Raw genomic sequence first — 12,500 nt, 5'->3', positions numbered from 1 at the left:
AAGCAACAAATTAATATCTACCACCTCTATTTATGTCTAATAGTGTTATGTAAATTGCTAGCATCTGTTTGTGACTACAATTACTAGGAGTATCTACAATTAGCAGGAGTTCCGTAAACATGCCCAATGTCCTTCAAGAAGAACACCACTGCCATTACACTAGGTTAAACAAAGACATTTCACAGAATTCTGTCATCAGTACCATACTGGTAGTAACAATTTCACTAGCTTGGAATTTAAGGAAAGCAAAGGCCACATACAATAATAATTCACATCTGACCAAGGGGCGAGTCCATTGCATCTTTTCTGAAAAGAGGTCACTAGCCCAGTGACTAACATGGACAACAAAGGGTAAATAAAATAAATAAATCAAACTGGTTTGCTGCTGTGTGAATGAAAAACTCCACATTTTTAAGCTTCAGTGACATCAGAGTTGGTAGTATAAAGAAGAGGGATGGGGGGATTTGTGATGAGTTTGTAACAGGGGTGTGTATGTGTTTTCCCCCAAACAATGCCTTTTCAGTTTTTAACACCAATCACTAGTTTTGATGCATTATGCTTTCAAACAAATGGTAATCATGAAACTGTCCAAGATCCATTTTGCTACTTACATTATCTTTACCTCTTGCAAGGTGCACCAGTTCAACAAAATAAATTAGCTTTTCAAATTTGTTTGTTAAAATCAACAGTCCAAAATACAGAATCTCACTGATTTAGGAGAAATAATTGGTTTTGCTAAATGTAGCCTACTCCAAAATATAGTGATATCAGAGCTAGTATAATTAGTTAGAGAGTGTGGTGACACTGCTTTCCTTTAATGCCGCTAGATCCCCCCATAAAAACATGTTATACTTTTAAGTTTGTACATTTTCATTGAAATGATGCAGAGTTTCATATGTTTTAACAATCAGATATGTTATGAATTGTATATCTATCTGAATCCATGTAAAACTGAGCTGAATATGCTGCTGAAATACATTAATGCAACCTAATCATTTAGAGATGTTTCACTATGGAATTATGGTTGAACGGTATGGTATAAAATGTGCATTAATAATAGCATTATTCAAACAACATATGACCACTTAGGTCATAGGAAGTTAACAGTCTATTGGCCCTGAGGCCCTTAAAGCCTAGCCAAGAGTTTAGCCCATGTTAAGACAAATCAGCAGCTGATGCCCCTGTCCAGCAGGGACATAGGTGGAATCCCAGGGATGTATTTTCTATTTCCCATCCAGTTATCCAGGTTGCGCTTAAAAAGGAGTAAAGAGGTACTCTGCTTGACGTGGAGAGGGAGTCTATTCCACAGATGGGGGAGTCTTTGGGACACAAATCTGTCCTGCCAACAAGTCCTATTGATGTCACAGACCAGGTTAAGGCTGCAAGTGTGGGTTACTCTTGTGGAGCTTGACTTATGGATATGCAGCAGTCGCATCAAGGCAGGGTCCGAGATCGCCTTGTATGTCAGACAGAGGTTATCTCTGAGGAGTCCGTATGAAACTGAGTAGAGGGATAGGGCTTTTAGCCCACCTGTGTATGGTAGATTTTTGAGGCCCTGGATTCTCCTGGTGAGGAACCTCTGTAGTCTCTCCAGCTGCTGCATGTGCTTTGCAAGGTACATGCCAAATGGGGCATTGTACTCAACAATGGGCCTTATAAGAGAAGAATACAGGGATGTTATGATGTCCTTGTCCCTGGATGAGATACCCGTACTTATAAGGTGGCCTATGTAGAAAATTTTCTGTACAATGGAAGCAACATGGTGGTCAAAAGTCAGATTGCTATCAATCTGGGTGCCCAACTCCCTCATGACTGATTGCATGCTTAGGACATTGTTATTAATGTGATAATTTGTGGGGACATCACTCTCCCCAAAGGGGATGATGATGCATTCAGCTTGAGGCCATGTTTCTGGCACTAGTCATTTGTTTGGGTGAGAGCCTCTTGGATGATGTCCACTTCACTAGGGCAATTGATGACAGCACCCAGCTTGTAGTCATCTGCAAACTTGGTCAGCCATCGCCCTCTGGTTTTGGCCTGCACTTCAAAAAACTATATCCCAAATAACAGAGTCCCCAAGACCAAACCTTGGGGTACGCCACTCGATACGGGTCTACTGCCTGAGCTTGCTTCCCCTATTTTGACTAGGTGGGTTCTATCAGTGAGCTAGTTAGCTACTCGTCTGGTAGCATATGGATTGATGCCTAGTTGAGAGAGTTTATCTATTATGCCTGAGTGGGGAATAGTGTCGAAGGCTTTGGCCAGGTCAAGGTAGGCAGTGTGCACTGTCTTCTCCTCATCCATGGCTTTGGTGACTGTCTCAAAAAAAGTCAACCAAATATAACAGACATGACCTCCCCTTGACAAAGCCAAACTTTGTGAGATTAAATGTTTGGAGGTTGCCAATGTCCTCATTAATGAGGTCTATGATAATCGTTCTATGGTCTTGCAGATCAGGCTAGTTAGGCTAATGGGTCTATAATTTCCCAGATCAGTGGATGCTCCACCTTTGTGTAAAGGGATGACAGTAGCTGTCCTCCACTCAGCTGGGACAAAGCCGGTGTTCGGGCTGTAGTTGAATAGGGCACCTAATGGTGCTGCAAGTTCCTGCCTGAGTTCATGTAGGATGCAGCCTGGGATGTTATCAGGTCCCATGGAGGCTGTATTTTTTGCCTTTGAGAGAGCAGAGATGACTTGATCCCTAGACAGAAGGGGAAGGGGGCAGGTACTGGGAATGTCCTGATGTATTGATGGGGGGGGGGGGGCAGAGAGGTGAAATTTTTGCTGAATCTGTCAGCCAGCAAGTTAACCATATCTATGGCATCTGTATATGCATATTTGTAGATAAACCATAAAGTGCATTTTATGAGTGTTGATTTAATTATCACTGGATAAGAATTTAAATAAATATAATTGGATAAATTTCAAAAGCTTTGGTAATCAAGGAACCAGTTTGTGTGTATGTGTAAGCTTTTTGGTGCAATAATTAACAAAGTACAAAGTTGACTATGTAAAAAAATTGTTGAACTAGCCAATATACCACTAGGTTAAGTTAGGTCACTGCTAGGTGAAGTTAAAAGTTACCTTGCCTCAGCTGTTGAAGATTTGATTCATGGATGGCTACTGAAAGACTGAACTGAGGAGGGGCAGGATTAAGTGACACAATTGTCTCACCTGTGCCATTTAGGGAGTGGGTTAACTTAGTTCTGCCACCTCAGCACCCTCTGGGTCATTGTCCAGGACTGAGCTCCATATGCAATGTCCAGCCAAGGAGTGCATATGAGCTCTGCCTGAGCAATCTATTTGTATAGAAGAGTGAACTTGTCTGGGAGCTTGGCAGAGTGAGTATTGCACTACACCTTGTTTGCCAGCCCAACAGATGTAGGCATCACTTATCCCAAAAGGATGACATTCAAGATCATTGGTTCTTGTCTGTCCTTTCCTGGCATTCTACATCAGTGAGGCTCAGAGAGAAATGAATGGGGAAGCAAGGCTAGAAGGTGAACAGGAAGAAATGGAGACAAAAGCAGCAGGCCAAAAAAGGCATTTTCAACACTAAATGAGAGTCATACTTAAAGCAGTACAAAATATTCTTAGAAAAATTAATTTTGCTGACCATTTCATTACAGGAGCAGTTAGAATCTAAGTAACTAAGAGTTTTTTTTGCATAACATGGTATTTTCTCTTACATCTTTTGCCTATGTCTGCCCACACTTGCAGATGAAAACTGTTAAATCTTTTCAGATGAGGAGCGCAGCTGATTGAGTCTGCAATGAATTAATTTATAAAATGGAACTGTTTTCTCTGTGTATGTTTCTATTTTCTTTGGCTCTCAGCTTTCACCCTCTCTTACGTTGCCTTTTCCTTCTTGACCAGGTGGAGTACGATGGTTTGACGGGGAGGGTGGAATTTAACAGCAAAGGGCAGCGAACAAACTATACACTGAAGATACTGGAAAAGGCCAAAGATGGACACAGAGAGGTAACACCAAAAGACCAGAAACTGTTTGTAGTTTATAGTAGCAGGATATGTAAACATGGTGCTGGTGTGTTTCATTCCAAGCTTTGATTTATGTATGAGAATGCTTAACATTAAAGCACAGAAGGATCATCTGGAATTAAAAGCAGTGAGATTGGAAACTGATAATCCACTCATGTCATAAAAAGTTTAGGAACACACAGCACTGACAGGGCTATATTACAGCAGCATTACCTGTTATAGTACTGCAGGTCAGACAGGATCCAGCAGTGTTGAGACAGAAGTGTGCTACCTGTCCTAGTACAGCATGACACATACAGGAACCTACATAGAGACAAGACTGTGTTACCTACTATATTACAGCAGGACATACAGCTACCTACAGCACTGAGATGAAACTGTGCTACCTGTCCTAGTACAGCATGACACACACAGGAACCTACAATGAGACAAGACTGTGTTACCTACTATATTACAGCAGGACATACAGCTACCTACAGCACTGAGATGAAACTGTGCTACCTGTCCTAGTACAGCATGACACACACAGGAACCTACAATGAGACAAGACTGTGTTACCTACTATATTACAGCAGGACATACAGCTACCTACAGCACTGAGATGAAACTGTGCTACCTGTCCTAGTACAGCATGACACACACAGGAACCTACACTGAGACAAGACTGTGTCACCTGTTATATTACAACAGAACACACAGGAATCTACAACACTGTGACAGGACTGTGTTATATTACAGCAGGACATGCAAATACCTACAGCACTGAGACAGGACTGTATTACCTGTTATATTACAACAGAACACACAGGAATCTACAACACTGTGACAGGACTGTGTTATATTACAGCAGGACATGCAGATACCTACAGCACTGAGACAGGACTGTATTACCTGTTATATGACAGCAGGACATACAGATACCTACAGCACAGTGACACAGCTGTGTTAAATGTTATAATAATTGACCGCAACAACTGGCTAAGTTTCTGGTGTCATTCTAAGGGGATCCAGTATCTGTCTGCTTGGGAATGACATGATTGACAGACCTTGATGCTTTGCCAGAGATGGCCTCGCATCTGTCACCCCTGGGTTTCTGGGTACTGGCTAAGGCTCTTGCCAGCCCTATAGTGCCTTTTTTAGGTGGTGTTCCAAAGACCATATCACCACCGTTAACAGCTATAAATAAATGCAATCTGAGGGTCATGCTGCTTAACGCTAGAAGTCTAAATCTTAAGATGCACTCACTCGAAGCACTCCTCAAAATGGAGAACATTGACGTTTGTGTTGTAATGGAGACCTGGTTTAAAGCAGCAGAAAGCACCCCTGTGCTACCAGGCTATAATTTGTTCCACACCTTTCATCCCTAGAACATGGACTGAAGCTCCAAAGGCGGTGGTGTCTCCATATTCATAAAGCATATGCACACCTCCAGACTAGTAGCCCAGTATAACGCATATGAGATACTCCAGGTACAACTAACATTAGGTAAGACGGTGATTCAGGTCATAGCCTGCTATAGGTCTGCAATCATATCCCAAAACTCTCACTCCACATTCCTAAGCACCCTGGAAACTATTAAGATCTAACCAAACACTCTTATACTAGGTGACTTCAACTACCCCTCCATCAACTGGGAAAACTACTCATGCACCAATGCACGGGCCCAATGCTTCTTGGGATTCATCAATTCCAATGCCCTGGACCAGCTCATTTTTACCCACACTAGAGGAAGCAACATCCTTGACCTGGTTATTACTAACATGGGCAACCGTTGCAATACACAAAAAGTTAATTCCTTCCTGGTTAGATCAGACCACAAAATAATCACCATGGATATCTACATCTCACCCACACCCCCTGCTAAAGTATCCACCATGAAAATTTTCTCAAATGCTAACTTTAGACTCCTAAAAACAGAAGTGGCTAACTTCATAGCACCCATGCCAATGGAAAATAGATGTATGACTGCCAAATCATACACCAATGCACTGTACGAACATGTACATAAATGCATGGAGCTAGCCATACCCAACAGAACCAAGATGCTCTCCTCCAAAAAAAGGAAGCCAATCTGGTGGTCCCTTGCCATTAATTAACTCTACAACAGAAGAAGGAAACTGTTGCAGAAAAAAATGAAGTCCCAAGACTGGAAAAATTCCCGTATTATCCTCAACAAAAAGTTGAGATCCCTCATCAAAATCTCCAAAGTCAGCTATGAAGGCAGAATTGTGGCCGACACTAGAAACAACCACAAAGCCTTCTATAGTTATATCAAGAATCTCCACGGCAATACCCAGATTTGCTCTGAGTTACTGCATAATGGTACCTCCTATACTGAGTCAACAGATATTGCCAACATACTGGCCGACAGATTCAGTGACAACTTTACCCCCTCACCCGTCTAAAGGACCAATCTCAATACCGGAAGAATGCCAGGCACCCAGCATTACTGCAGCACAGGTTAAAGCTGCATTGTCCAAGGCCAAGAATAAAGCTTCCATGGGACCTGACAATATCTCTGGATGTGTTCTACATGAACTACAAAGTGAACTGGCACCACATCTTTGTGCCCTGTTCAATCACAGCCTCACCTCAGGCTTTGTCCCTACTGAATGGTGCACTGCTACAGTCATCCCTCTCCATAAAGGGGGAGTGACTACTGACCCTGGGAATTATTGCCCCATTAGCCTGACAAGTCTGATATGTAAGGCTATGGAGCACATCATCATGTACCTAATTAACAAGGATAGAGGGAATCTCCAAACTTTAGATCCCACGCAATATGGTTTTGTGAAAGGTAGATCATGCCTGCTTCAACCTGGTTGACTTCTTTGAGTCAGTCACCACAGCTGTTGATGAAGGTAAGGCAGTTCCTTCAGCCTACCTTGATCTGCCCAAGGCCTTTGATACCATTCCTCACTCAAGAATTATTGATAAACTCACCAAATTAGGCATCTACCCCTATATTGTTAGGTGGGTTGCAAATTGACTCACAGATATAACCCACAGTGTGAAGGTAGCGGACTCCAAGTCATACTGCCGACCTCCTGTTTGGCATCTACTTCTCAGAAGTCCAGGCCAACATGGAGGGACACTGACTGACCAAGTTTGTAGACAACTGTAAGCTGGGAGCCATTAGTAACTCCCCAAGTTATACAGACATCCTACAGAAAGGCCTCACTGAGATCAATGAATGGTGTAAAAACCATGGCCTTAAGCTTAATGCCAAAAAAATGTGCCGTCATCCCCTTTGGAAAAAACCCAGTCCCCACTAATTACCACATCGATGGGAGCCCACTGAACACTGCAGGCATTATAAGAGATCTGGGGACACAGGTTGACAGCAACCTCTCCTTCAACCACCAAATTGCCACTGTGGTCAGAAAGTCTTTCTATGTGGCACATCTCATTACCAAGGGTTTTGCATCCAGGAATAAAGAAGTCATCATTTCTCTCTACTCTTCCCTCATTAGACCAATCATAGGGCATAATTCCCCATTTGGCATGTACCTCACTAGACACCTGCAACAGCTGGAAAGGCCACAAAAGTACCTCACAAAGAGGATCCTAGGCCTTAAACACATGTCCTACATGGACAAACTAAAAAAACTCCAGCTATTGTCTGTCTCATATCATCTACTAAGAGGAGATTTCTGCTTGACTTACAAAGCCATGTCTGACCCAACTCTGTTAGAAATGCTACATCTAAAGAAATCCCAATTCCACCACACCACACACTCCAGAGACCTCAACCTCATTACCACAATCAAGAAAACATGCTGGAGGTACAGGTTCATAACCCAGAGACTGCCCATGCTCTGAAATACACTTCCCATACATGTCAAGCAGAGCACCTCACTGGCCCTCTTCAAGAGAAATCTTGATAAGTGGATGGGAAATAGAAAGTTCACCCCAGGGATCACTCCAGTGGCTCTTAGAGGCACTGGGAACTAACATCGGATGGCATAATTGCAGGGCACTTCTATGGGCTAGGTTTGTAAAGGCTCCAGGGCCATTAGCCCAGTACACACCTATGAACCTTTGAAGCTATGATAGCAGGCCATACAGGTATCTGCAGTACTGAGACAGGACTGTGTTACCTGTTATATGACAGCAGGACATAAGTACCTACAGCACGGAGACAGGAGTGTGTTGCCTGTTATATGACAGCAAGACATGCAAATACCTACAGCACAGAGACAGGGTTTTGTTAAATGTTATACGATAGCAGGCCATACAGGTACCTACAGCACTGAGACAGGACTGTCTTACCTGTTATATCATAGCAGGACATGCAGGTACTTAAAGCATGGAGACAGGACTGTGTTACCTGTTATATCATACCAGGACATACGGGTACTTAAAGTATGGAGACAGGACAGTGATACCTGCTATATGACAGCAAGACATACAGGTACCTACAGCCCTGTGACAGGACTGTATTACCTGTTATTTGACAGCAGGACATAAGTACCTGCAGCATGGATACAGGAGTGTGTTGCCTGTTATATGACAGCAAGACATGCAGATACCTACAGCACTGGGACAGGACTGTGTTAAATGTTTTATGACTGCAGGGCACTTAAGTATCTACAGCAGAGAGACAGGACTGTGTTATCTATTGTATCACAGCAGGACATAAAGGTACTCACAGCACTAAGACAGACCTGTGTTACCTGCTGTGTGACAGGAGGAAATACTGGTACCTACAGCACTGAGACAGGACTGTGTTACCTGTCATATTATTGCAGGACATACAGATATCTAAAACAGTGTGAGAGGACTGTGTTACCTGTCAAATGTACCTACAGCACTGAGACAGGACTGCATTACCTGTCATATTACAGCAGGACTTACAGGTATCTACAGCACTGAGGCAGGACTATGTTACCTGTCAAATAAACCTACAGCACTAACACAGGACTGTGTTACTTGCCATATTACAGCAGGACATAAATGTACCTACAGCACTGAGACAGGGCTGTGTTACCTGTCATATTACAGCAGGACATACAGGTAACTACAGCACTGAGGCAGGAGTGTGTTACCTGTCAAATATACCTACAACACTGAGACAGGACTGTGTTACCTGTCATATTACAGCAGGACATACAGGTAACTACAGCACTGAGGCAGGACTATGTTACCTGTCAAATAAACCTACAGCACTAACACAGGACTGTGTTACTTGCCATATTACAGCAGGACATAAATGTACCTACAGCACTGAGACAGGGCTGTGTTACCTGTCATATTACAGCAGGACATACAGGTATCTACAGCACTGAGGCAGGACTATGTTACCTGTCAAATAAACCTACAGCACTAACACAGGACTGTGTTACTTGCCATATTACAGCAGGACATAAATGTACCTACAGCACTGAGACAGGGCTGTGTTACCTGTCATATTACAGCAGGACATACAGGTATCTACAGCACTGAGGCAGGAGTGTGTTACCTGTCAAATATACCTACAGCACTGAGACAGGACTGTGTTACCTGTCATATTACAGCAGGACATGCAGGTATCTACAGTACTGAGGCAGGACTGTGTTACCTGTCAAATATACCTACATCACTGAGACAGGACTGTGTTACCTGTCATATTACAGCAGGGCATACAGGTATCTACAGCACTGAGACAGGACTGTGTTACCTGCCATATTACAGCAGGACATAACTGTACCTACAGCACTGATACAGGACTGTGCTACACCAGATCTATGCATGACAAGTGTCACCTAACAAAGATCCTTCTCTCTCTATGCCTTTTACCACTTCTTGCTCCATGCATGGACTACTCAATATTCTACATTTTGAGGTGGCTCTGAACATTTTTTTTTTTCTATTTTAAGTTTTTTTTTGCGAGGATATTCATGACTACTTTGTCAACAAGACGTCGTGTTTTATAATGCTGAGGCGATTTTTTTGAACATTAGTGGCTATGAAACATCACCAAGTAAAAACATTTGTTTCCAGAATGACTTCCGCAGGTAATCATTGCTTTTTATTTGCTAATTTAGAGCCTCCCAATCTAGGTTTCATAAAGTGAATGCTTATTTAGCTGATGGTCTTCCCAATAGTCTGTTTAGTAACTGTTGAAGCCAAAGCCTTATCATTCTTCTCTTTCACATCTGGTACAGCGTAAACTGGTATGAATTAGCATCTCCTCTGTTCCTTTCACCAACTCACATTCTACACCACTGACCGTTATATTTTCTCCATTATAGAAGATGCACTGTCTTCTTTATTTATTTATATTTTTATTTATTGACATTTGCTTACTGGGAAAGTCCACTGGGCCAGTGAAAGCCCATTTTTGGTGGAGGCCAGGGGTAAAAGCTTCAGGTTGTACATATAACAACGATAAACAATTTTCAAAATAACAGTTTTCAAGATTTACAGAAATAACAGTTTTCAAGAAATACAAAAATAAAATGCATGCTAATTATACAATAAAATAATCATATAATTGTATAAAAATTATAGAAAATCAGTACAGCTGATGCCTAATGCAAAGAGAAGGGGAAAAGTGCTTAGAAGATTATGATGGGGCGAGAGGTGATAACAGTAGTAAGTTTTCAATAGATTTAGATAAGCGAATGAAGTACATTAGGAGGGGCTGGAGTTGGACAGATTAGGTTCAGTAGGCATATTAAATAATAGCAGAGGAGGGAACTGAGCAGTTATATATCCATTTGGAGAGAAGATGGTTTTGAAGAGCAGTTTTAAAATTGCAGGGGTTATGTTGTAAGCGGATGGATGTAGGTGGAATATTCCATTTTTTGACCATGATCTATGAGCATAATAACTGTCCTGCAGGAATTTTAGGTTTATGGGTGGTGGTGCTGCGGTAGCGTTGTCGCCTCACAGTAAGACGCTGTCCGGTTCGATTCTCAGCTAGAGCGTCTTCTGCGTGGAGGCATGCGTGAATGGGCATACCTTCATTGAAGGTTGTGTTTCAGGGCTGGCAACTTGGCACATAAAAATCTTCTGCCAATCATTAGCGGACCGGAGTTCCGCTGTGGCGACCCCTAACCGGAAAAAGCCGAAAGATGTAACAACAACAACAACATGGACTTGAAGAAGCTGTTGTTGTTCAGAATGCAGAGGCCTAGTGGAGTTATATAGGGTGAGTAGTAAGCTAAGTGCAGGGCAGTGCTGTGGTTTATAAATAGGTTTATGAGTAAATGTGAGTTGGAGGAGTAACAGGTAGTGGGGGAGTTCAAGCCATTATAACATTTTAGGGCAATACAGTGCTGAGTTGAATGGTGGGTGTTTCTAGCAACTTTAGTAATCTTATTATAGCATCTTTCTAATTTTGATTGCAAGAAAGACTACAGGTTAGTTAACAAACGTGTGCCGTAGGTTAGAGATGGTAAAAGGTATGATTGTGCTAGAGTTTGTTTAGATGGTAGGGAAAGAAACTTACTGTGTCTGTACAACAGCCCTAGCTTCTTATGGGTCTTACTTATATTGTTTTGAATAAGCAAATCAAATTTGAGGTTTTCATCAATTATTATTCCTAACAGTCTGGTGTGGGCTACTAGCTCAATTTTTGTCGAGTTGAGAGAGTATATGTCGAGGTCAACTTTGTTTATATGGGATTGTCTCTTGGGTGTGAAAACCATAAGTTTAGCTTTTTTGGATTAAGAGAAAGGTGATTGCCATGTTTGCAAAGAGGAAAAAGTTGCTTGGGTATTTTGTTGTATTGTTTTTGTACTGGGTGCCGAGCAAACTATTGTGGAGTTGTCTGCATATTGGACTGGGGAGCCCTGCGGGATAGACAGATGGAGATTATTAACAAAATTATTAAATAAAAGAAGGCCTAAGATTGAACCTTGGGGGGGGCGTCTATGGGGTTATGAAGGTAGGGGAAATGGAATTGTGCCATTTAACAGCATGGTCTCTGTTGGAGAGATAGGTTTTGACCCAATTAAGTGACTGGGGAGATAGGCCTATATTTGAGAGCTGTGATAGGAGTATAGAGTGAGAGATGGTGTCAAATGCTTTTGACAGATCTAAGTAAAGGGCAGACACAATGTGTCCTGAATCCCTAGCTTTGTTAACTGCGTCTAGGAAGAAAGTTAGTGCAGTGGATGTGCTGTGACCTGGCAGGAAACCATACAGAGTTGAGGAGAGGAATTTGTTTTTTAGGAGATAGCCTAAAAGTTGTTTTTGCACACATTTTTCAAGGATTTCTGTTGTATATAACGATTGTCCTCCCCTATCTTTTCCTTTTCTTTTTAAACACATTGTAGCTGTTCAACATTGTGCCCTTGTTCTAATATAGTCAGCCCAAGTTTCTGTAACTCTGCTATACCATCATGACCACTTCTCCCCCTACTGGTACATTCAGGAACCTACAACACCGACTGTTAATGGTATAATGTCTGTAAGTGAATATACAGGAAACTGTAGCACTGATTCAAAAACTTCTTCTTGTTAATAATTATTCTAAGGTAACATTCGCTGTACCACTCCTTTCCTTTATAATG

The 12,500-nt window shown here is 42.1% G+C and overlaps 1 protein-coding gene across 3 annotated transcripts in view; it reads left to right on the top strand.

Annotated features, from left to right (window-relative positions):
- GRIK5 (glutamate ionotropic receptor kainate type subunit 5) overlaps positions 1-12,500 on the top strand; it is a 3,838,183-nt gene that overhangs the window by 3,269,981 nt on the left and 555,702 nt on the right. For all 3 annotated transcript variants that reach the window (XM_044080789.1, XM_044080790.1, XM_044080791.1), the window contains one exon: positions 3,877-3,981. In XM_044080789.1, the coding sequence (XP_043936724.1) occupies positions 3,877-3,981 (105 nt within the window). The remainder of the gene's footprint in view (positions 1-3,876; positions 3,982-12,500) is intronic.

Source organism: Protopterus annectens, chromosome 8.part0, assembly GCF_019279795.1.
Source record: "Protopterus annectens isolate FY-2018-M chromosome 8.part0, PAN1.0, whole genome shotgun sequence".
Lineage (NCBI taxonomy): Eukaryota > Metazoa > Chordata > Ceratodontiformes > Protopteridae > Protopterus > Protopterus annectens.
This window is presented reverse-complemented; position numbering and strand designations above follow the sequence as displayed.